At 44.7% G+C, this 26,499-nt stretch overlaps 1 protein-coding gene across 2 annotated transcripts in view; it reads left to right on the top strand.

Moving 5' to 3' along the window:
• PAM16 (presequence translocase associated motor 16) overlaps positions 1–26,499 on the top strand; it is a 125,912-nt gene that overhangs the window by 89,046 nt on the left and 10,367 nt on the right. Inside the window, exons 10-28 of one of the 2 annotated variants that reach the window (XM_069984127.1) lie at positions 8,392–8,446; positions 9,515–9,572; positions 9,662–9,807; positions 10,376–10,474; positions 10,627–10,737; positions 11,493–11,589; positions 12,113–12,288; positions 16,191–16,296; positions 16,498–16,584; positions 19,111–19,253; positions 19,359–19,463; positions 19,626–19,711; positions 19,806–19,947; positions 22,168–22,257; positions 22,347–22,463; positions 22,549–22,684; positions 22,796–22,887; positions 23,110–23,196; positions 24,637–25,190. In XM_069984127.1, the coding sequence (XP_069840228.1) occupies positions 8,392–8,446; positions 9,515–9,572; positions 9,662–9,807; positions 10,376–10,474; positions 10,627–10,737; positions 11,493–11,589; positions 12,113–12,288; positions 16,191–16,296; positions 16,498–16,584; positions 19,111–19,253; positions 19,359–19,463; positions 19,626–19,711; positions 19,806–19,947; positions 22,168–22,257; positions 22,347–22,463; positions 22,549–22,684; positions 22,796–22,887; positions 23,110–23,196; positions 24,637–24,642 (1,939 nt within the window). In that variant the 3' untranslated portion in view covers positions 24,643–25,190. Of the gene's footprint in view, positions 1–8,391; positions 8,447–9,514; positions 9,573–9,661; positions 9,808–10,375; positions 10,475–10,626; positions 10,738–11,492; positions 11,590–12,112; positions 12,289–16,190; positions 16,297–16,497; positions 16,585–19,110; positions 19,254–19,358; positions 19,464–19,625; positions 19,712–19,805; positions 19,948–22,167; positions 22,258–22,346; positions 22,464–22,548; positions 22,685–22,795; positions 22,888–23,109; positions 23,197–24,636; positions 25,191–26,499 lie in introns of those variants that run through there. The other variant, XM_069984130.1, reaches the window with a different exon arrangement.

The raw sequence follows: 26,499 nt of genomic DNA, 5'->3' as shown, positions 1-26,499 counted from the left end.
CCCCCGCCATACATGAGATATTTCCAGAGATAAATCTCTCCTCCGATGTTTGACAGGACAGAAAGCGAGATGTGTGAGAGAATTCCTTCAATAACCAAAAGGGGGTCACTTAAAACATGGCCGACTGCCTCAGTATAGCTTCTCATTCACAAACACTAGAATTTGAATAGCCCCCCTCCCCAGTCCTGTCGTGTACATTTACATCAACACAAATGTAAACATATATAGGGCTTTACAGCTGCTAGGCCTCAGAATGCTGCTAACCACATCTCCATGGCGACCCATAAGGAGCCCATACTACTTCTGTGTGACCGGCTTTATTTGTTTAATTCACATGGTATTTGTTTATCGGCACTTTGCATTTATAACGTTTAAGGATAAATGTCCTGACATCAGCGCTTGGGAATTTCGTTCAGAATTTTTTTTTTTCTGAATAAATTTTTTTTTTTTTTTTTTTTTTATTGCTCGTCTCTCTGAGAGAAACTGGTTTAAAGTGTTAAGGGATTTCCTGGTGGGAAGGGTTTTTAATCATTTCAGTCGCTGGCTAGTATACGTAACGTGGGTGAGTGGTAGGACCGACTTCCCACGGGCCTGATTTTTTATTTTTTTCTAGGGGAAGATTTCCCAGCCCTGGGGGGGAAGAAGAAAGGAGAAGGAGGGAGGTGATTAGAGCAGAGGTAGAGGATGGGGATCTGGGAGAGCGGGTAAGTGTGAGAGAGGTCTGTGTGGGGTGACGTTACGATGGAGAAGAGGCCCAGCAGGAAACGGTCGGAAAGGGCTAACCTCTTCACTGCTGCAGGGAGGAAAACATAGGATCCCCTGCGAGAGTCTCTACTGTCTGTGAGACCACAACAGAGTTCCCTGTCCCTGCATCCCCTCTGGACTCATTGACCTCAATCCACGGCTGTAATAAAGCTCAGTCAAGACCCCGATTCCCACTCATTGTACTGTATGTAACCAGAGCCAGCATCCGGGGGCTACACTCACAGCCTCCAACATTGTCTAAAAAGGTGCGAGTGAATGTACATCCTGTAAAATAACAATCACAATCAGGGGTTATTTTAGCAGTGTTTTTTTATTTATTTATATTTTTTAAGGGACCCTTCTTAAAACTAAAAGCACACACAGCATTTTAAGATTCAAAAAAGGTCTGTTTTAGGGTCCATTCACACATACTTAAAGGGGTATTCTGCTGAAATAAATTTTTTACTATGTTGCTCCCTGGTGCAGAACATAACAGGCAGGCTATCCTTACCTTTCTGCCTTCCCCTGGTATCCTTCTGCGCCATTTGGGTCTCAGCTGATCGATCCAGCCTCCTCTTCTGAGATAGACTTGTCTCAGCAGTGACAGCCTGTTCAGCCAATCACGGTGCTGCGCTGTCCTGTAGATGATGCAGGAGGACACTGGGGGAGCACGGAAAGATAAGAATAGCCTGTTTGTTATGTTCTGCGTCAGGTCAGCAACCTATTAAACTTTTACCCCTTCAGGCCGAGTTCACAGTACGTAAAAAACACATCCGTAATTTATAACACCGGCCGTAATTGTGCAAACAATGGCCGTTATTTTACAAATAACGGCCGTTGTTTGCAAAATTACGGCCGTTGTTATGAAATAATGGTTATAACGTTATATAACGGTTATAATGTTAACGGCCTGCTGCTGGTTCAGTGACGGGTTCCTCCAGAAGTTTGGGTCTCCATGGATATCAACAAGTAATGAGACCATAACGCGTGCAACTTCTGTTGGATCCAACGAGGGTCGCATGCATTACGGTCTCATTGTGTGTTGGTATCCGTGCAGATCCGAACATCTGGTTGAACAGAGGAAATCGCCGCTGATCCAGCAGCAGGCAGTCATGACATGTACACTTTAATACTTAATTTTACCAACATAAATAAAATATGTGTGAACATACCCTTGTAGAAAAAAAATTATCTCAAGCTTTCAGGCCATGTACACACACAATATTTTGTGTATGTTTTACGTCCATTATTATTACACATTTAAAAACCTGGGACGTCTATTAGGCGGTTTACATCCCTGGTAGTGTTGAGCGGACTTGCCGAACTGTTTGGGTTTGGCAACTTTTCTGAACTTGAACACTCAGCATTTGACTCCCAGCGACAGAGAGATTGGATGTTTTCCATGTTTTCCTGGCAGCCCTATCGCTGCATCCAACTTCTCCAGCTGCCGGCAGTCAAATGGAGAGTATTTGGGTTCGGAGAATGTTCGGAGAACTCAAATAGTTTACTCTAAACTAATCCGTGGCAAAGAAAAAAAACAAAAACATGGCAAATGCCAAAGTTAAATGTCTGAAAGAAAAAAAAAAAAAATATATGTATAATGTATATAGTGGTGCTTTGGATTGCGATCATAATTTGTTCCAGGACCGTGCTTGTAATCCAAATCTACTCTTAAAGGAGAACTCTGGATGAGAAAAACTTGTTTTCTTTTAAAAGTACATTAAAAGTTAAATATATGTGTCTATACAATGTATTACTGTATCTGTATGGTTCTGCCACACTGGTAGCTGATAGAAATCCAGGAAGTGAAAAAAAAATGGCCCCTGTGCAAATCCACATTGTCTCCTGCTCCTTCTGCTCTCCCCCTTAGGAGACAAATCTTCCATGCCTCTGTCTAACATTGTGTGTGTTTGCTGAGATCAGGCTGATGATGCAGACAGGGGGCAGGGCGCGATGTCCCAGGAGGCTTAGCTGGATCCCCCAATCCCCTGAGTAATTCACCATCTCTGAACAGCCAGAAGCAGGTGTTGCACTGATTTCTCTAATTGTGCAGGAGTGTGCAGTGATATTAGGGCTGTGTTCACACATGTTGGAGTGTCATTGCAGTACTGCCGCGTATTCACAAAAATGATGCAGTAACACAAGTAAATGATGCTAAACGGCAGAGAGGATCAGAGCCTTATTGTGGGGCTCAACTTCAAAGATAACAGATGCTTGATCATAATATGTGCGTGGAAATTAAAAGAAAAAAAAAATCAAAAAGTTCTTTATATAAAGTTTACTTTATTCCAATATCAGCATTAAAGGTAGAGAATACAGCGTGCTGTGTGGTGTTACAGGTAGAGAATACAGTGTGCTGTGTGGTGTTACAGGTAGAGAATACAGCATGCTGTGTGGTGTTACAGGTAGAGAATACAGGGTGCTGTGTGGTGTTACAGGTAGAGAATACAGCACGCTGTGTGGTGTTACAGGTAGAGAATACAGCATGCTGTGTGGTGTTACAGGTAGAGAATACAGCGTGCTGTGTGGTGTTACAGGTAGAGAATACAGCGTGCTGTGTGGTGTTACAGGTAGAGAATACAGTGTGCTGTGTGGTGTTACAGGTAGAGAATACAGTGTGCTGTGTGGTGTTATAGGTAGAGAATACAGTGTGCTGTGTGGTGTTACAGGTAGAGAATACAGTGTGCTGTGTGGTGTTACAGGTAGAGAATACAGCGTGCTGTGTGGTGTTACAGGTAGAGAATACAGCGTGCTGTGTGGTGTTACAGGTAGAGAATACAGCGTGCTGTGCGGTGTTACAGGTAGAGAATACAGCGTGCTGTGTGATGTTACAGGTAGAGAATACAGTGTGCTGTGTGGTGTTACAGGTAGAGAATACCGTGTGCTGTGTGGTGTTACAGGTAGAGAATACAGAGTGCTGTGTGGTGTTACAGGTAGAGAATACAGTGTGCTGTGTGGTGTTACAGGTAGAGAATACCGTGTGCTGTGTGGTGTTACAGGTAGAGAATACAGCATGCTGTGTGGTGTTACAGGTAGAGAATACAGCGTGCTGTGTGGTGTTACAGGTAGAGAATACAGTGTGCTGTGCGGTGTTACCGGTAGATAATACAGCGTGGTGTGTAGTGTTACAGGTACTAACTGTGCGCTGTGTGGTGTTACAGGTAGAGAATACAGTGTGCTGTGTGGTGTTACAGGTAGAGAATACAGCACGCTGTGTGGTGTTACAGGTAGACAATACAGTGCTGTGTGGTGTTACAGGTAGGGAATACAGCGTGCTGTGTGGTGTTACAGCTAGGTAATACAGTGTGTGCTGTGTGGGTGGGTGGGACCACAATGAAATCATAAATTACTGCAAATAATTCAGTAACACAATGAAACTGCAATGTGTGAACACAGCCTAGATGTTCTACAACAGCTTTGGGTGGGGAATGGGCAGGGTGGAGGACTGTGATGAACAGCTGAGGGAAAGCATTGCATTCTGGAACCTGTAGTACTGTGTACAACGGATAAACCCGGAAGTGCAGAAACACAAAACAGAACAAAAACCCCCAAAACAAATGGATTTTTTGTAGTTTCAAAAATGGAATAGATAGGAAAGTAATGCTTTATGCTTCTGCAGAAGCTTCATTTTTTTTAAACCTCTACCTGGAATTCCTGACAGCAATGGGAAAGAGGTTAGTGTTCAGCCTGGACCAATCACAAAGCTGTGCAGGAGGACAGTGACAGAAACTTTATATACAGCAGTGTGATTGGCTGACTGTAAGTGCAGGCACATTATAGCAGCAGTGTGAATGGCTACGTGTGAGTGCAGGCACATCATAGCAGTAGTGTGTATAGCTGAGTGTAAGTGCAGGCACATTATAGCAGCAGTGTGTATAGCTGAGTGTAAGTGCATGCACATTATAGCAGCAGTGTGTATAGCTGAGTGTAAGTGCAGGCACATTATAGCAGGAATGGAGAGGATGGGAAACACAAGGGCTGACAGAGACTGCAGGGAGCATGAGGGAATGAGCAGGGCAGATGTGGGCACATACATGCAGCTCTCTCTGTCCAGGGAGAGAGGGGTTACAGCTATGGAGAGATTACCTCCACAGTCCTGTCCCCTGATGTAAGCCCCAGCCTAAAGTGGATCTGCTATGATTTGGAAGGTGTGGGAGACTTCCATGGTCAAAGTACAGTGCTGTAGACCCCGCTATGCAGACCATGCCCCTCCGCGACTTTCCCTCCCACCCAGTACAGGGAGCTCTTAAGTCAAAGCAATGCTCTTATACCGAGCAGTGGCGGTCTTTGGCACCAAGCACCCCCAACATCCAGGGGGGCCCCCAAGCCCCGCTCTTGTGCTCAAGACCGCTGGACAGGGCCGCTGCCCCGCTCGCTGCTGCCATCTGAACTGTAACTATGAGCACTCGTAATGAGCGCTCATAGTTACATGCAGCAGCACTGACAGGGAGGGAGACATTGGCTCCCTTCCTTTCAGTCACTCTTGTGGCCGCAGGAAGGGTTTTCCCTGCGGTCACAAGTGGCAGCTTTGTCCTTGTGGTGCCGGCGCTCCAGTGACATCACTGGAACATCAGCGCCAGGACAAGGGGAGTGCGGCCTCTTGTGATCACAGGGAAAACCCTTCCTGCAGCCACAAGAGTGAAGAGGAGAGACGCCCGGACCCAGGTGAGTATAAGTGTTTGTTTTATTGTGTTATATACTATATGGGAGGCAGAGCACACAGGGGTCTGTTTAACTGGGGGAGCGCACATCGGGGGTCTATATAAATGGGGGGAGCACACATGGGGGCTATATAACAGGAGGAGCACACAGGGGGGCTATAGACTACTGGGGCTTCACAGAGCGGTCTATATACTAATGGGGCAGCACACAGGGGGTTTATATACTACTTGGGGCAGCAGAATGGGGTCTATATACAACTTGGAGAGCACACAGGAGGTCTATATCCAAGTGGGGAAGCACACAGGGGGGCTATATACTACTGGGGGAGCACACAGGGGTCTATATACTACTGGTAGGGCACACAGGGGGTCTTCATACTACTGGGGGAACATACAGGGGGTCTATATACAACTTGTGAGGCACAGAGGTGGTCTATATATAACTGGGGGAGCACACAGGGGTATGTATACTACTGGGGCAGCACACAAGGGGTCTATATAATACTGGTGGGGCACACAGGGGGTCTATATACTACTGGGGGAACCACACAGGGGGTTTATATACTACTGGAGGAGCACACAGGGGTCTATATCCAAGTGGGGGAGCACACAGGAGGTCTATATCCAAGTGGGGGAGCACACAGGGGGGCTAAATACCCCTGGGGGAGCACACAGGGGGCCTATATACTAGTGGGGGAGCACACGGTGTATATACGACTGGGGGCAGCACACAGGGGGTCTATATACAACTGGGGCAGCACACAGGAGGTCTATATACTTTTGGGGGAGCACATGGGGGGCTATATATAACGGGGAACACACAGGGGTCTATATACTACTGGGGGAAGCAAACAAGGGGTATATACTACTGGGGTCAGCACACAAGGAATATATATTACTGGCGGTAGCGCACAAGGGGTATATACTACTGGGGGCAACACACACCGGTCTATTGTTTTGGAACGCGTGTCGAGGGGGGGGGGCCCCAGACATAACTTCGCTTGGGGCCCCAGAAATGCCAAGACCGCCCCTGATACCGAGTTACAATTTTTAAAAACTGTGAGCTCTTCTTGCAAAACGCTCTTAAACCAAGTTACTCTTAAACCTAGGTACCACTGTATATATAAATTCCCCAAGAAAACAGATGTTTCTTTGAGTCTGAAAATACAGACCAAAAAGTCCCCAATAGAACTTTTTTTTTTTGCACTTTTTTTTTTAATCAATTTTTCACCCTTTGTTGTGCTACAGCAATTGCCAGTATGCAATATAATATCATATTTCTCATATTTCTTTTTGATACTATCTTTCTATATATCTACCTGGTATTCATTCAGGGATGACTATGTTACAGGCCTTTGGTGAGTTTCTCCAATATGGCTGCCTACTATCTTCTTACTCCAAGTGCTGATCATTCACAACTGTTCACATAGAAAATCATTCTTGTTCTTGCACATTACAGTAGTGCATGATATGTTGGATTGGGAGTAATAGTTCCTTCTATACCAAGCTTTTGCTAAAATTTACGCCTGCCTGATATGAAGGGTTTCCTTACTGACAATTAAAGGCATGTTACCTCATCAGAGGGATCCATTACCATGTACAGAGATTTTCTGGCTTGTCGGATAGTCTTTGCAATGGTGCCGGAGTCTGATCACAAGAGAGCATGGTTGCATCATGGTGCATGGTTCACCTGTTGTCCTCCTTTGGACACTTTTGGTCAGTACTAACCACTACATACCGGGGACACACCACAAGACTGGCCATTTTGGCTTTGACCCAGTCATCTACAGATCACTATTGGGTCCTTGTCACTAAGGGCCCTATTCCACGGAGCGATTATCGTTTGCATAATCGTTAATGATAAACGATCCAAACGACCGCTATTGCGAAAGACCTGAAATTGTTCACCCATTTACATGGAACGATAATCGTTACGATCGTCTTGTCGTTGCTATTGCGTTCGTCACTACTGCGAACGACATCCTATTCAATGCGAACGATTAGCGAACGAGCAACAATAAAAATAGGTCCAGGTCTTATTAAACAATCAACGATTTCTCGTTCAATCGTTAATCGTTAACTGCTATTCAAATGAACGATTATCGTTTAGATTCGAACGACTTAACGATAATCTGAAAAATAATCGTCCCGTGGAATAGGGCCCTTAGATCCTTTGGCAGATCATTTCTCCTGCTTCCAGAACTGACTGATCACTTGCTCCTGGTATATCCCACTCCTTATAGCCGCCATTGTTCCTTGCTATTGTTATTCACTTCACCCATTAGTGCTTATTGGTTATATACAAGTTATTGGTGTATATATATTATTGGTTATATACAAGTTATTGTGCACCCAGTGGAGCTGCAGATGACGGAGGTCAAGGCCTAGTGATATATGCTATAGTGCTTTCCATATATACAGGGCTTTGCATAAAGACCCCACTCAGTCCTCAGCCCATTGCCTTTGCTGGTGGAGGAAGCAGTATTGTAACCTCTGGCTAGTCTTGTCATATTTCATAGTAATACTGATAACATTTGTGAGGCCTGTTTTCTATCCAACATAAATGAAATTTGGGATTTTGTCGTATCCATGGAAAAAAGTGCAGGATGCTGCGTATAGGGGAGTGTGCTACTCCCACGTCCAAAATCATCTGTGTCCACGAGCCAACATGACACCCAGAACCATTCACACTATCTATAATTATTATTACTGGCGCACAGCAGAATACAAGCAAGATGTGTCTCCTCTGCCCCCTGGTGTACAGTTCATGTAGGTGCCAGGCCCCTGCTCTCAGCGCTGGGTATATACTGTATATAGTGAGTTCATAACATCTGTTTCTTCTTCTCCAGGAGGTGTATCATGTTACCTCCTACTATATATGTGCAAATAATGGGGAAGGGGAGGGGGTGCACAGGCAGGACCTGGGTCTGGAGAGCATTACAGCTGGGCTTTACAACTAGTAACCAGACTTCCTTTCCTTCCACAGACTCCTCATCCCTCTCTATGATGTAGACACCGGCCTGCTTATCCTGGCCGCACAGGTAAAAATGGCCGCCTCACCCTGATCAGCTGACAATAAATCTGTAGTGATGATGCAGCATTTCTTATACGTCGTGTTCTTAATGGAAATAACCCTGTATGATCCTGAATCCTGTTTGGATTTGGCCCATATTTCTTTAAAACATTGGATTTGTTAGAATCCAAACATTTCATGATTTATTTGGGATGATTCACTCATACACACTCTTTCAAGGGGGAGCAGTCCATGCCCCTGTACTCTAAGCAGTCTGAAGGTAAGTGGTAAGGTAGTGGGCATCATATCTACACTCACTGGGTCAGATGCTCTGCACCTGGCCAAGCTGATGTGTAAGGCAGTGCAGTGTACTTTACAGGAGCAGGGACTGCTGCCAGGGGTCCCTGCTCCTGTACATACTTTGCATGTAAGATTGCCTTATTGGACCCATAATGAATGAGTAAGGAACCCAGAGATCTGCTTATTGCTAGTTCTCACACATGGCATTGTCACCAATACATTATTTACTGCAAACATTTGCTGTTCGGGAGGCTGAAAAAGCTGGGTGACAATCCCTTTGGAAGCTGTAATATTCTTGTCTCCCACTTTTCCCAGAAGTGGGAGACTGAATAGATCTTTGAAGGGGTGTCCATTTTATTGCTAGATTGGCCCAAAACAATGAGCCTGATCCTAAGTTTTCCTGCTGCTGTGATCTGCAACGGTGATCCATAATCTGTAGGGTACTCTGACAACAAGCGTCCGATTTCCCTGCAGTGCCTCCACAGGAGAAACTAGGAATTACACGTTTCCCTGATCTTTTAATGGGATCGTCATACACATACCACAAAGGCATATTCCTTATATTCCTACATGATCTGGTTGCAATATGTTTTTTCTATGTATCTATTTTTTAGGGGAGAATTTAGCCTTCCATCCATCAGCGCAGCATGGAAAAAGTGCTAACTTTTTCCAACATATTTTTTGCATAAACCTGGAGCCACTCTGTGCTGACGCAGGGGACAACAAATTCCCCATTTTGTGCACATATTAACCCTATCATGCCTGCCAAGAAATGATCTGTCAATTCCATTTGCAGGGTGAAGGTACAGTGTATTGTATGGAGGTCGGCACAGAACCCCACTCTATTGCGCAGTGTAAGAAAACGTTCCAAAATGCCACTTTGACAGCGCTATGTGATTGTATACAGCACTCTAATAATGAAACACCTCTGTGTATCCCGCAGTGTCTCAGTGTGTTACAGAGGAACAGTCTCGCGGCCTGGCTCTGGCCCCCAAGCTGTGCCTTGATGTCATGGGCTCCGAGGTCCTCCGTCTCCTCCAGCTGACTGACAGATTTATCATTCCTATCAGTTATACAGTCCCACGCAAGGTACCATGTGTTATGGATTGCATGCACCTCTGTATATTTACAGGATTTTTCCACACATCTGTGGGGCGGTAAAGTAGCTGGCCGGATTCCTGGTTGGGTTGGGTTGCGGCATATATACCTTATGTGGATATTAAATCCATATGTGATTGAGAATGATAGCTCTCTGGTGTGCCACACTGGCAGTAGGAACTCACACGTTAGGGTTACAGTGATTTCTATTGGAATGCGACTATAGAAAAATATACTTTGCTTGTTCAGTTGTGTAAGTGTCTGGGTAGCCGATGCTTAAAGGGAACTTGTCACACTCCCACTGAGGGATGCTGCTTTCAGTAGTCTGTAAAGTACTATAGGTCACACAGCATGTGGCCATCTCTGCTAGAGAAGAGTCACCGCTACCTCCACCTACCCGGGGCTGATTGGCAGATTTGTTCCCTCACTGTACCTAGGAAAATATCTGCTGATCCTCAGCTGGTAGGCAACAGCAGCCATGATTCTTCCCTGGCAGCACTGATCTATCTCTTTAATCCCCTATCTTGTCCGTTCGGGTTCCGATTCTGTCTCCCATCAGCAAGCAGGACAGGAGTTTTCGAGCGACCTGTTTCCAGATACTGCGGGATGCACGGCGGCACTCACATCCGATAGCTGGTGGGCCGGAGACAACAAACAGGTGTGTGATGGATTTGTGTGTCTCTGATAGTACTGTGCTCTTGTATAAAAAAAAAACACCTTAGTATGAATGACACCCTGATGGGTTATACCTGATGCCAAAGCTTCCAGCCCCTGTATTTATAACTATAATATTGTAGTGGTTATCTTCAGGTAGGAAAGGTCTCACTGAATCCAGCAAAAAGATCACCTCCAACCTCTCTGTCTGGCAAAGAGAAAGTAACCAACCGCCCAGAACCGAGTATTGCCTCTCCTGAGCCAAGTGTGAGTATACATGACATGGTGATCTGTAATCTATCTATCTATCTATCTAAAAAAAAAAAAAAAAAATATTGCTGTAGCACTCCAATAAGGTGAAAAAAATATAAGGAGGTTTATTCAATCCATGAACAGGGTATGCATACCCTGCATACCCTGTTCATGGATTGAATAAACCTCCTTATATTTTTTTCACCTTATTGGAGTGCTACAGCAATATTTTGTTTTTTATACATTGTATCCGGGTGATCTCCGGAGTGCAGTTGGCACCCACTGACCTACACGAGTGCCGCGTGATCGTTGTAAACTTATCTATCTATCTATCTATCCATCTATCTATCACATATCTATCTATCTATCTATCTATCTATCTATCTATCTACCTACCTATTTATCTATCTCCTATCTATCTATCTATCTATCTCCTATCTATCTATCTATCTATCTATCTATCTATCACATATCTATCTAGCTCTACCTTATATCTACTATCTAATCTTAAATCTATTTCTCTCTCTTTCTCTTTTTCTTTGTCCTCTCAGTCACTCTCTTACACCCTTCCTCTTCGTTCTGCCCTCTCCTTGCTCTTTCTCTCTCGCTTTCTTGTTCTCTCTCGTGTGTCCTCTTACACTCTCTTCTTTTTTGCTCTTTGGCCTTCACTCTCTTTCACATCTCTTCTTCAATAAATAAGGTCTACAGTCATTCATCTTTATTGAGATTTTTCTAGCAAAAAATCCAATCATTTGTCTTGTATCTGGTAGGACGGCAGTGTCCTGTCTTCTCCCTCCAGCTCTGTCACCTCCCCCACTAGTGGGATCGTGTCCAGCACCAGCCAGCGCTCCTTGCAGAGCATTCTGGGTAAGTGTTGCTCACTGGGCTGTGGAAGATGAAGCATCATTTTATCCTGAGAAGCAGCAAAGTGTGACCGCTGGGTGATGTTGTGCTGCGCTCGCATCTCTGGAGCTGCTATAGAACATGTCCAAGTGTCATGATGATCAAACAATAGAGAATTAACCCACTTACTCAATGCCGTGGAGCTCTTCTTGGAATACTCCCCAATCCAGGCCGCCTTTGGGGACAGCAGACCTGCCAATGTTTGCAAGGCTGTGAGTTCTGTAGAGACTGAATACATTAATATACCGAGTTTATCCACAGCCTAAATTCACCCCTATTCACCAAAGGTAGCAATAGACATTACACATGCCTAAGGTTAGGAAAAAGTGTCATATTTTCCAAAACAGCACCACTCTTGTCTACAGGCTGTCTCTGGTATTGCGGCTACCAAACAGCCCTGCCACTGCTTATTCATTACTATGTCTGGCATAAATCTGTGCACCTGTAACCAGAACAATTCTGCTGACTTAACGTCTGATCCTCCTAGGTCCCAGTTCCCGTTTGCGTCATACCCAGGGTGTTGTGCTCCACCGTGACAATCACATTACTAACCTGAAGGGTGTAAGCCAGAGTACACCAGGAGAGAGCGACGGCTTCTGTGTGAATCACCAGCGAGTGGCTGTCCCTCTGGCTGTTGCTGGGGGTCAGGTGGCTGTGCTAGAGGTAAGTGCTGGAATCTATGGTATTTATACAGGTTACATGACAGCACATAGGTGGAAACAATGGCATTACCCTTCCTTAGGGTGCAGGGCCAGATGGGTCTTTAAGGAGGAGGAACTGGTCTTGTTTGTTCTTAGGCTATGTTCGGGTCCAGGCGCCTATGTCGAACAGAGCAAATGACTCGACAGAAGCCAAAGGAGATGTTACTTTCCTGTAAAGTGATATATGACAGAGGCATGCATTGGTGGTATACAAGTAATACTCCTGATGTATAGACAGAATGTAGTATGAACGCACCCCTTAAAGGGGGACAAAAAAATTCTTTCAAATCACTTGGTGTCAGAAAGTTATACAGATTTGTAATTTACTTCTATTTAAAAATCCCCAGTCTTCCAGTACTTATCAGCTGCTGTATGCCCTTCAGGAAGTGGTGTATTCTTTCCAGTCTGACACAGTGCTCTCTGCTGCCACCTCTGTCCATGTCAGGAACTGTCCAGAGCAGGGGAGGTTTTCTGTGGCGATTTACTACTGCTCTGGTCAGTTCCTGACATGGACAGAGGTGGCAGCAGAGAGCACTGTGTGAAGGGCTTACAGCAACTGATAAGTACTGGAAGACTGGGGATTTTTAAATAGAAGAAAATTACAAATCTATATAACTTTCTAATACCAGTTGATTTGAAAGAAAAAAATTCACAGGAGTACCCCTTTAATAGCTAAACACTGGTCTCCTACAGCAGAGAGTAGCAGGGGAGTGCCATTAATTGTCACCCAGATGGGGTGCAGGGAGGCAAGTAGGTGACTGTATGGTAGTAGTTATAGGTTATCTATAAAGGACAACAAGAAGTGGCCCAGATGATCCCTCTAGGTATCACAAAATGATGGATATTGTTGCTATCATCCGATGCCTGCAAGGTAGTTCTCCGGAAGAAAGAAGAGTGTCTCTCTAGTGTCGCCTATAGACTCCATACACAGCTGGATCTCCTCAGTGAGAACCAGGGGACCGGTTGACCAATGTATAATGCGGAAAGATGTGGTGTTAAAAGGTGGACATTCACTGCATCCAGATGTCTCGCAGACACTGACCAATCCTTAGGCTTTGTGCACACGGAGCAAAAATGGCAGAATTGTCCGCCAGCTTCCCTGTCATAATGACAGTCTATGGGAGGCTAGCATGCCTCCTCTCTCAGCGCTGAAGAATGAACAGAGACGCTGAGAGACGAGGTACGCAAGCCTCCCATAGACCAGTGCTTCTCAAACTGTGAGGCGCCCCCTAGTTGTTGGTGAGGCCCGGCTGAGGAGCCAGTTTTCACAAAAGTGACTATGATCTGCACTGTCCTTTTGCTGTTTGCAAAAATCTCCATTTTAGCAACATTATTAATTTATTTTGTACTTGCTTTATTAGTATATAGAGCTTGGGATACAGGTGAAAGGTAGCCCTAGCATTATTTCCAGCTTTTAAATGGACTTTCACCACAGATAGTGAGGCCCAGGGCCCTCTTGGTCAGTCTGGTGAGGCCCAGGCATTGCCTTGGTCTGTTGGGTGAGGCTCCAGTCGAAAAAGTTTGAGAAGCGCTGCCATAGACTGGCATTATGACAGGGAAGCTGGCGGACAATTCCACCACTTTTGCTTTGTGTGCACGAAGCCTAAGGGTACTATTACACGGAACGATAATCGGCCGAATAAGCCCTATCCGGCCGATTATCGCTCTGTGTAATAAACACAACGATCATTGGACCTATAATTGTCGGGCGCCAACCGCGCATTGCTACGTGTAATAGCGGTGCACGGCCGGCGGCTGACGATATGCAAATTGCATACATTACTTATCCATGGTCCAGGGATCCTCCTGTGCTCTGCTTCTCCCTGGGTCCCGCACGCTCCAGCTTCAGAGCGGCCTGTCTGAGCTGACAGGCCGCTCAGCCAATCGCAGGCGGAGACCGCTGCGACCAGTAATTGGCTGAGCGGCCTGTCAGCTCAGACAGGCCGCTCTGAAGCTGGAGCGCGCAGGACCCGGGGAGAAGCAGAGCGCTAGAGGAGCCCTGCAGCATGGATAGGTAATGTATTCAGTATAAAGCAAGAGCTTCAAGAACATTGATAACAATGTCCATGCAGCCCTTGTTAAACGATTATCGGGCCGTGTAATAGGCCCAGTAAACGAGCGCCGATTTAGTAGATCGGCGCTCGTTTACATTATTATCGCCGTGTAATACCACCCTTATAGAGCAGAGAAGGAACATTCATAGACTTCCCAGCCATCTAAGGCAATGATAAGGGATAGATAGTTCTAATCCTATTAGCAGCAATGGGTATTTCTGGACCCCTGTCTCGGCATTCCACATAACCTCACACCCAGAACTAATATATGCTAAAAAATGTTTTAGATATTACTCTGTTCAGCCCGAGGGAACATGTCAGACAGATTTATGTAGATGTGTAATACATTTAGGCGCTTAGCTTATGATTACCAATAAACACTGAGCTCACATAGCCCTGGGGGGAGCAGAGTAATTTCCATCATATATTAACGTGTTATAATAAAAAGTAGGGATGTTTGTCAGGGCCAATAGGTCAATGATTCTCAACCTGTTTATTAAAGGGAATCCTTTGAAAAATTGTTCCACTACCGTTATTGTCACTTAAAAAAAAAAAAACGTTCAACATGTCACACGCCAAAGGTTTCAATCAGTCATGGGCTCGGGGACTGTCACTGATGGCTAGAAATGCGTGGCTGTAGGCTTCGTCTCGCTGCTCAGTCCCACTTGTTGTAGAAGATGGGCTCCATAGACTTACAATCTTCTTTTATGAGTTGGGTGGATAGATGAGCCGGAGTGTGAAGCACATGGCTCTGCTCTTCTCCCGGCTATGTTTGGATATTTATATTGAGATGACCAATCACAACGATGTAACCTGTCAACGATGTAACCTGTTTTTTCTAAGTAACAGTAAAGTTTAAAGAGAATTTACACCTTTAATTACCAAAGTTGGAGGTTTTAATAGGAGATTGATGAAACAGGAATACACTGCAATAAATGACTATTTCAGGGCACTGTAGAATCGATTGAGTGATCGCCCGTTTAATTTCCCTGGGGGGGGATTAAAAGAGAAATAATAAAGAAGAAAACTATTAAATAAAAAAGAAAAATTTAAAAAGAAAATTTAAATAAAAATATAAAAAAGTTAAATTTATGATTATTGCTGCATGTGGAAATGTCAGAATTTAAAGGGATTTTTCAGGCAAATTATTGTTGGCATATCCGCATAAAAAAGGTAGTCAGTGTGATATAATTGAGGGTCTGACACTCAGCACCCCCACCGATCAGCTGTTTGCCACAGGCATGCTGCTGGTGTAGCCAGTAAAATGAGCAAGAAGCAGACAGCGCCATCCACTCTGTAGTGGCCAAGATTGGTTACTGCAGCTCAGCCCAAGTACTTCAGGAGGAGCTGAGCTGCAGTACCCCATCATGGCCACTACGAAGTGTATGGAGCTGTCTGTTTCAGCAGCTATTTACTATGTACAGCCAAGTGCAGTGGCTCTACCAAACAGCCGATTTGCGAGGATGCTGGGTGTATTGATATTGATAGCCTGTCCCAAGAATACGCCATCACAAAGTTTAGCAAAAGCTCTTTAATGTAGCTTTGATTCTATAATTTAGCCTCCGGGATGGTATTTGTTGACCGCCTTTTCCGCCCCATTGCAAGCACCTAAATGGCGGAAGTCTGACTGTCACCCGCATTCCCATCTTCTGGGAACTCTGCCTTACTTTGTTACATCACAGGCCGAAAAGGAGAAAGTAATGACAGAGTATATCCAGGGAGGACCGAAGACCACAGAGCATAACCTGTAATCATAGGATTGTGTGTGCCGTCTGTATATAATTCTGCAGCTCTTGGATGTCTCTTACAGCTGTCTCAGGCCGGGCGTCTCCCAGACACACTGCCTACTGTCCAGAACTCTGTTCCTGTCACAGATCTCACGTGGGACCCATTCAACCCTCATCGGCTGGTCACCGGTAGGGCACTATATCCGTACAGTAATGCTGCTCCTATGGTCTGGTTGACCTTAGATGTCCCAAAATGGACTGCAGGAAGTCATGTTAATAATTTTTGGGTCCATTTGTATTTGGGGCAATGAAATAACCTCATCAGTGATTGTAATGATAGTCATCAGATTACATTATACTTATATTTATTCATGTGTTTATTTCATTCAGGTGGGGAGGATGGACGGGTACGGGTGTGGGAGATCCCGCAGGATGGGCTCAAGGAGACCCTGACCGAACCCCAGATTGTACTTGCTGGTAAGAAGTAATAGTAGAGGAAAAAAATTAACACAAATAAACTCCCAGTCCCTTTCCTTCCTAATAATAGAGCTAATACCTTCCTAATAATAGAGCCATACACATCAGATAGATAGATAGATAGATAGATAGATAGGAGATAGATAGATAGATAGATAGATAGATAGATAGATAGATAGATAGATAGATAGACAGACAGACAGATAGATAGATATACACACACACACACACATACATATATCTCATTTGGCAGCTATCTAATGTGTATGGACAGCTTTCCACTAACGTAATTGGGTCATCTATATTAATTAGTCCATATTATGCTAGTGTGAACCCAGCCTTCTTATAAGTTCCACTTTCTGGATTGCGCCTAATACTCATAGAAAGGTGAATACTCATAGAGCCGGTATATATGTGATCACAGCGCAGGAATGAGGCGATCGCTCACTGTCATACATCCTGTCAGATAAAAGAATCACAGTGACTGTGGAATGCTCCTGGACCTGCAGCGGCAGCCCGATCACCCTATAAACTCACTGAGGGGCTTACACACCTTCCAGTGTCAATACATGCAGAATAGTTTCACTATAAGAACAAAACCAATGTTTATTCTCAGCATATTTCCAAGTTAACCCTTTATTGTTTCTAGTGTGTAACGCTATGATAAATGGCGCCCTCTAGTGAGGAGTTTTAGCTTACATCTATCTTTGACGCGCAAACCAGGTGACATTTCATCTTTAGGCTTGGTGCGGACCCCCAGCACACAGACCCCCCCATGCAGCCAGTGTTTGCCAATAGTGTGTCCCTTTTGGTGCATACTGGGATGGTATGCACTTACATTTTACACTATAGAAATACATAGACTTCTGGTCTTTCTTATATAAAAGGATGCTGTAAAAAGCAAACATGGCTAGATTATTTTCTATGTATGATAGTACTTTATACCTTTATATAATAATCGTACAGTTACATAATAAACACCACTATGCATGGAGCTAATGTTACCACTAGAGATGAGCGAAGCAGGTTCGGGTTTGAGTCCATCCGAACCCGAACGATCGGCATTTGATTAGCCGGGGCTGCTGAACTTTGATAAAGCTCTATGGTTGTCTGGAAAACATGGATACAGCCAATGACTATATCCATGATTTCCACATAGCCTTAGGGCTTTATTCAAGTTCAGCAGCCACCGCTAATCAAATGCCGAACGTTCGGGTTTGGATCAACTCGAGCATGCTCCAGGTTCGCTCATCTCTAGTTACCACCATACTCTTACTGACCAGAATCCAGTGTACCAAGCCCAGTATTCCTCCTATACAGTGCTCATATGGGGGTAGATACTATTATAAAGGAGCTCTCAGTGATTACAGTTACATCCAGTGACTGTAGGTAACGTCTTCTCTGAGCAGAGTCATTCCTTTCCTACTCCAGACACTCCGCCGTGAAGACTTTTTACAGCCACAATCTCTGCAAAATTTGCAGCACTAACACCTAAAGGCCCCTTTACACGGGCAGATTATTATCAGGAGCCTTGCTAGAAGTGCTCCTTCAGGCGACAATTGGTCCGTGTAAAAGTGTCAATGATCAGCCGAGCAGCCCGAGAGTGTCCGACCTTTGACTAATCGCATCTTTTGAACAAGCATTACAATCATTGTTTACCGGCCACACATCTCCCTGTGTAAACAATTAATTTAAATGGCCGCTCAATTGGTTGTGTCGTGTGAAGGCACTGCAAATGAGCGATAATCTCATTGATCGGCACTTGCTTGAGTTCACAGATGGCCAAAGATTGGTTCATCTAAAAAGGACCCTTACTTTCCAGGACCCTCCCCACCTTTTCCAGACCTCTATATGAAGTCTTCATCCCAGTGCCCCAAACAGTAACAGTGCCCCCTTGTGTCTCACCCTCACAGTACAAGTGCCCTCCTCAAATAGTAACAGTGCCTTCTATCAGGCCTACAGTTACAGTGCTCCTGTTAATACCTCAGTACTGGGGCCACCTTTTTGCCCCCACACAGCAGTTATGCCCCACTTGCCACAAGCATAGTAGCTAGGCCCCTGTTTGTGTTCTGACTCAGTAGCAGGACCCCCTGGCTCTCCGCTTTGTCATAGTTTTCAGCTGTTTACAGATGAAAGCAAGGCCCTCCTTTCCTGCCAGACCCTTTTACAGTTGTACCTCCTGCATCCACATTCATTACACCGCTGCCCTTGAAAGACATGTACATTAGAGATGAGCGAACCGGGTTCGGGTTCGAGTCCAACCCGAACGTTCGGTATTTGATTAGCGGGGGCTGCTGAACTTGGATAAAGCTCTAGGGTTGTCTGGAAAACATGGATGCAGCCAATGACTATATCCATGTTTTCCACATAGCCTTAGGGCTTTATCCAAGTTCAGCAGCCACCGCTAATCAAATGCCGAAAGTTCGGGTTCGGATGGATTCCAGCATGCTCCAGGTTCGCTCTAATGTACATATAGCAGAATGATGTGTTTTAGGTACATTGACTTATCATCTCCTTATTTCACAGCTCATAATGAGAGAATCTATACAGTGCGTTTCCACCCCTGTGCTTCCGATATCCTGGTTTCCTCCTCCTACGATCTTACCGTGAGAGTCTGGAACCTGAAAACTGTAAAAAACGTCCTGACCCTTCAAGGCCATGAAGATCAGGTAAAAACACCTACGTACAAATTCATGATCCGGTAATATAGTTAAGTTATAGTTAGATGGGACACTCTAAAGCAATAAAAGGTATTGACCTTTTATCTTCCACAGATCTTCTCTCTAGCATGGAGTCCAGATGGCAAGTACTTGGCAACGTGTTCTAAAGATCAGCGCATTCGTATCTATGAGCCTCGCGTTTCAACCAAGGCAAAGCAGGTTAGATAGCGCACAGTGATCTCTGAATACTGCTGTATGCTTATATATATATATATATATATATATATATATATATATATATATATAATGTATGTGTGTGTGTGTGTCTCTCTCTGCTATAATAGTGAGGTAACATGACCATTTCTGTACCTCTTCTCATAGGAAGGTGTTGGTCCCGAGGGTCCCCGCGGAGCTCGTATTGTGTGGGTGTGTGATGGCAAATATCTACTTGTGTCTGGATTTGACAGGTGAGGGCGGCCTGATACCCACTCCTATAGTAATTATGCATGATTTAGTATAGAAATGTCAGCATGTACAGTTAAAAATGTTATTTTATTACAGTCGAAGTGAACGCCAGCTGACTCTGCACAATGCACAGGACTTGTCACAAGGTCCTGTTGCTACTGTCGGTATTGATGTGTCACCGGCTACGCTTATTCCCTACTATGACCCAGACACTGGGCTGCTGCTGCTTGCTGGAAAGGTAGGTACGGGTAGATAGTGGTCTGTGCGTCTCTATACAGACAGGTCCTATTGGGCATACCCCTTTTCGGTGATCTGCACATGTAGGGCAGGAAGCTTTATGCTCACATGTAGTTCCTTAGTAGTAGATGTTATATCACATAAATGTGCAGAAGAAGTTATATAGTAAAGTGTAGGTTTATGTAGTATACAGAGAGCTGGGACTGCTGTGAGCAGTCGGGGAAGGGCGCCCTGCTATAACTGATTTGAAAAGTGGGGAAGCCTGACTGTGACTAATGGGGGAACTTTAGACTCCCTCACTGGTTATCCTTACCATTAAGCTGTGCATTGAGGTAAAGGTCCTCCAGTCCACCATCCACAGTTATCAATCACACCAGACTATTGATGGATCTAACAGGATGTGGTTTTACATCAGCAATTTTCATTTAAGGCTCCATTCATACCTGCACTGTAGGCTCTGCTGAGGATTTCATCATATCTGATGGGAACAATAGAGGAACATACTGCATTATTCTTCTTTTAACACAACATCATGATGGAACCCGGCTGACCTCAATATAAGTCACTGGGGTTTGCCAGGTGCTATATGTGTCCATTGTACAATGACTCTAATGCTTAGGCATGCTTCCATGGAGTGGACTACATGGGTGTGGACAGAGCTGCAGTCTGGTTTAGTACAAAGTATAGTGACATCATCCATCTTTAAAGGAGGAGGTATACTAACAATACCAAGGTGCCAGTAAATGAACACCATACTAGATCACTGCTACATCTCAAGAACACTTATCATTGCACTTGTCACTTATCTACCAGACTGCGAAATGGGACTCATATGAAGTGACCTAACAAGTGCTGGCCGTGCCTTTATCTCATCTGGTTGAGTGCGGCCTTGCTGATATGTGAGCAGCGTCCACACCCCTGAGCTGGTAGATGGACATTCTCACCACACAAAACCTTTCCAGTAGTCCGATTAGATAACAGCAGTATTACCCGGTTCACACACACAGCTCATTGTAAGTAGCATCATTATTAGAGATGAGCGAACCTTGGGCATGCTCAGGTTAATTCGAACCTGAGCAATGCTGAGTTTGGTTACCGGTGGCTGAAGAGGTTGGATACAGCCCTAGGGAGTCTGGGAAAACTTGGATAAAGCCTATGGCCTATGACTTTATTGATGTTTTCCAGGACTCCTTAGGGCTGCATTCAACTTCTTCTGCCACCGATATTCAAATGGCGAACTATCGGACTCGTGCATGCTCAAGTTGCATTCATGTCTAGTCATTATGTTTTTTTGCATGAAGAAAGGTTGTGCCTCATTTTCCTTGAAAACTAGGATACAAACAAAAGCCCAGAAGGAAGTTCCTTGATAGCTTTTCTTAAAAGTAGGCCTATCACCTCTCCTGACATGTCTCTTTTTTTGAAGTGTCCCAGTCACTTTAAAGAGGATTTGATTTACCCTACAGATGTATCAAAAGTGTTAATCGGTTAGGGTGTGGGTGTAGAATGAGTGGAAAGTGAAGTGCATAGCCAGATGCTTCTCTTCACACTCTGTGGGTGCAACCATTGTGGTCCCACACAGCTATATTATAAGACCACCTCCAGCACAGACACAGGACAGAACGTGCTTAGCGCACACTTCCCCCAGCTCCTTCCAGAGATCTGTTTGGCCTATCATAACTTTTGACATTTCTTCACAACATGTGACAGCGTCCATTTAAATACTTGAACTATTCTGGAACATCTTTCTTTGTACACTATGTTGTGCTGTTCCTCTGTTACTCCTCCTGGCAATGTATGATTTAATTGACAACTGGGTGTTCCCTTGTCAATGTGAAGTGTTCAAATACAGTTACACTCTGACCAATCAGTGCTGACAGTGTAGGATAAGAGTAATGATAACGCCCGGTTCTCTTTGTATATATACCTTCTCAGGAGGAATAAAAGAGGAGCTACAAGTTGTAAGTAAAAATGCCCCAAAATTGTTATTTCATGTGAACTACAAGTATTACTAGAACAGACGTCAGGAGAGCTGCTGTTTACAATCTGCAGGTACAGATACATGCAGCCATTGTTATGGCTGCATCCAACTTCTCCAGATGTCAGGAGTCAAATGCTGAACGTTGGCGAACCCCAAGAGTTCCGTAACTCTGCTCATCACTACTACACAATATAAATCCCAATCATTTGATAATTACCCTTATGGTGTTCCTGTTCTCTTCAGGGTGACACCAGAGTGTTTCTCTATGAGGTGATACCAGAGTCGCCCTACTTTCTGGAGTGTAACAGTTTCAACACCAGCGATCCACATAAGGTGAGACCACGTCAGATGATATATAGGCGGTGCCCGCAGGGCGGATTGCAGTATAAGGATGATGAGACTACTGTTCTTTCTAACCTCAGGGCTTCCAGTACCTGAGAAAAGTGGATTGCACGGTGCCTGATGTGGAGGTCCTGCGCGCCATCCGTCTTTGCTCCAACTCAGTTGAGCCTGTGGCTTTCCGGGTGCCACGTGTTAAGGTGGTTACTGCCTGGTATAAGGTTGAATAGTTGGTTATAGAAAAGCGAATGAAGAGTCAATTGGGGTATTGTTTTGTCTATATAGAAAGAGTTCTTCCAAGATGATGTGTTCCCACCTTCCCGTGTCACCTGGGAGCCAGCACTGACGGCGGAAGAATGGCTTAGTGGTAAAGACAAGAAACAGAGGAGCATCAACCTCTGTCCGGCTGGCATGACTCCTGGTAAGGGCTGTTATTACCCCACAGATGTGTAGCATGACAACCCAATGCAACGCCATCTATGACTTGACACTGTATGGGACCTATATACACTGTCACCTTCTCTGCCCACAGTGAGCCAGGCTCCTAAAGAAGCCCCAACTAAGAAGTATGTCCCATCTTCTGTATACCTACAAGAGAAAACGGATGAACAAAAGAAGGAGGAGGTTAGACCTTATTCATATCCATATCACAGTTCTGGTCTAGCCGCATCTAGATACGACAATGAGGTCATGTGATTTTCAGGCCATGTTTTATAACTGTATGTGCAGTCACCAAGATGGCTGCATTCCTTATTAACGTGGTGAAGATCGAAGGAAAGTTTATGGCTAAGAGGCTTTGAATATTAGTGTTGACAAGTGCAAACCAATGTTCTTTCTATACCCCAGCTTCTCAATGCAATGGTGGCAAAACTGGGAAACCGGGACGACCCTCTACCCCAAGATGCATTTGAAGGTGTTGATGAGGATGAGTGGGTGAGTAACTTACATTGTGGTGATAAAATAACATGTATATCGATCAGTCGTAACATTAACACAACTGACAGGTAAAGTGAATAACATTTGTGACAATGGCAGCTGTCAGGGGGTGGGATATATCGGACTCCAAGTGATCAGTCAGGTCATAAAGTTGATGCCAGAGGCAGGGAAAATGGACAAGTTTAAGGACCTGAGTATCTGTAACACTCTTTTTGGTTGGGTATTATACTTTTCTGAGACGAGCAGGCACCTCATTTTATGACATTTGATGCGTGTGCCCACCCCTCTCTTAGCTGTGTATTTACAAGGGGAATAAAACAATATTAGGCCAGTGTTTTTAAAGGAGAAGTCCGTCAAAATTTTTATTAAAGTATTATAATGCCCCCCCCAAAGTTGTACAAATCACCAATATACACTTATTACAGGAAATGCTTACAAAGTGCTTTTTCCCTGCACTTACTACTGCATCCAGGCTTCACTTCCTGGATAAAATGGTGATGTCACTTCCTGGATAAAATGGTGATGTCACTTCCTGGATAAAATGGTGATGTCACTTCCTTGATAACATGGTGATGTCACTTCCTGGATAACATGGTGATGTCACGACCTGACTCCCAGAGCTGTGCGGGCTGTGGCTGCTGGAGAGGATGATGGCAGAGGGACACAGGGCACTGGAGGGACACTGAGCATCCCTCTGCCATCATCCCCTCCAGCAGCCACAGCCCGCACAGCTCTGGGAGTCGGGTCGTGACATCACCATGTTATCCAGGAAGTAAAGCCTTGATGCAGTAGTAAGTGCAGGGAAAAAGCACTTTATAAGCATTTCCCGTAATAAGTGTATATTGGGGATTTGTATAACTTTTGAAGGGCAATACAATACTTTAATAAAAATTTTCACCGGACTTCTCCTTTAATTTTCTGGCTGATAAGTTACTATTGTATGTGTTGCCCACATTCCTATCACAGATAAAACTTACAATTTACTGGGATCCATTTGCAGTCAGGGGTTAAGCTCAGGACGGGATTTATATGGAAATCCGTGCTGTGGGTTTCACTGTCCACAGAGACTCTGAAATTATAGGTTCTCCTTTCCTTAACCTAAGGTGAACCTACACTTGAGTATACAGGGTTCACTGAGTTACTTCTATCATTGGAATGTCTTCTTCTATATATCAGCATACTGGGCTTGTATTGAATGCTGGATGACTTTGTTTTAGTCTTTTTTGTTATATTTTACCTGAGGAATTGAAAGTGCATGGGACTTTATATATGAATGATATATCCCAGCCCTACATGATCCGTCTATATACATGCAGTTGGTCTGGTCTTGTTTCACATTAGCATGCTGATACTCATACATGTAGCAGAGCGGCACACACCGAGCTCTGCACAGACGCCCTTTGTTCTCCTTACAAGTCTGCGTTTTGTCTCTTTCAGGATTAGCGGTGACCTCCGGTAACCCCAGCTGCCTGCTCACCCCTCACCTCTCTCCTATGTAACTGGAAATGTCTTGGACGCAGCTCTGCTTCTGGTACATTCCAATCCCAGGGAAAAATAAACTCAGGCCAATTGTTTACACACTCCCAGCATTCCTGACTGGGCCGAAAACTGGACCAGTGTATACCACAGGAGCCGCCACCACCACATGTGCACTGGGCACACGGGCATCCCCCCACTGATGGTGCCATTATTCCAGTACTTGGGTATCGGGTGTATATTGTGGTGTTATAAGCACAGCGGTCACGTCCGCTTCTTTCCTAATCTTTTTACAATGTCATTCCTGACCGCATGAGTTTATCCTAATGACTTCCTTGCTAGCCAGTGGAGATCAGGGACCAGGTCTAATAAGATGCCCGGGTAATACCCTGTCTAATGTTTACCTGCCATGTAGAAGCCATATATTTTACTAACACAGGGACCACTTGTGGCACTGCCAAATGTGCCCTGCAGAGCGGGGTCTGCCTTATACTTCTAATAAAACTGTCAAAACATCCCAGTGTCTGTCTCTGCTTCATATGGATGAGGTGTAAGAGAATGTATGGTGCTACTGAAAGGTCAGTGGTGGCAGAGGACGGGATTCTTCACATCAAAGCTCTGCACACAGATACAGAAGGCGTTAGGGTCAGGACTGGTCAGATAGAAAAAGAGGATGCTTTCTTACAGAGTTCCTTCAAATATAATGGGCTTATTTTTGGGGTAGGTCCTATTTTGACAGTCGTATGCCCTTAGGGTATATGCACACGGAGTAATTGTTGCCGAAAACTCCATGCAGAATTCGCCGCTTGCCCTCGGGCGTTCCCTCTTGACATGACAATTCTTTTGGCGGACAGCGGAATCCACCCGAGCATATGGTGGAGAGAGAAGTGGGAGCGTGTGGGTAAAAGCGTCTGATTCCACAGAGTTTTCGGCGACAATTACTCTGTGTGCATCCTTATACCCTTACACTCCATACGGTAGTTGCCGCCATGCTGTATGTCCCACTGTTATTAGGCTTCTATACTATAAGTTCACCTGTAGTTAGGGCCACCATACTGTATACACCCCCTCCCCCCCATTTTGCAGATAGTCATACTGTATACCTCCCGCGTCCTCTGTAGTTGTTTCCCTATACTGTAAATACCTTTCCTCTGCAGTAAGTATACTGTATACCTCCAGGTAAAAGCAAACAGACAGACGAACCGTAGGTCACTTATCCTGTAGCCCTCAGGCTTTATTGATCCTTCTACCTACAGAAAGCCAGGAGCAACGCAGAACCTCCTAAGCTTCTACCCAATGGGGACACTTACCTTCTGAGATAGACAGCTATTCACCTACAGAGGAGCAAATGCCTAAAGGGAGACACCTACAGGGAGGGGGGGCATATATCTACCTTCTAGTAAAACAGCTACATACTGGTGGTACCTATCTACCTACAGGTGGGCACTTGGCTATCTACTAGGAGGCAGAAACCTATAAGGGGCACCTACCTACCAAGAATGGCATTACCACTATTTGGGTCACTTTGGGTGAGGAAAAGGTGAAGATAATGTTAAAAAAGGTGCACAACCTAAGAGTAACAGACCACAGGGCCCTTGTGATCTATAATTATTGTTCAAATCACCAATAGTATAAGGCATATTTGGTTATTACCATGATGTTACACTGCAAGACTGCAACAAGAGGCGATTTACTTTTTACACTTAATTAACACACATTATGTGTCAATAAGACATTGTGGTATCCCACCACGGGTGTTGCTATTGGTTACACCCTTCGCAAAAGCTTGTACTTGTATTGTAAGTGGTGATGTAGTACTGATAA

This window comes from Dendropsophus ebraccatus, chromosome 9, assembly GCF_027789765.1.
Source record: "Dendropsophus ebraccatus isolate aDenEbr1 chromosome 9, aDenEbr1.pat, whole genome shotgun sequence".
NCBI lineage: Eukaryota > Metazoa > Chordata > Amphibia > Anura > Hylidae > Dendropsophus > Dendropsophus ebraccatus.
Note: the sequence above shows the minus strand (reverse complement) of the source record. Positions and strands in the feature narration are given on the sequence as shown.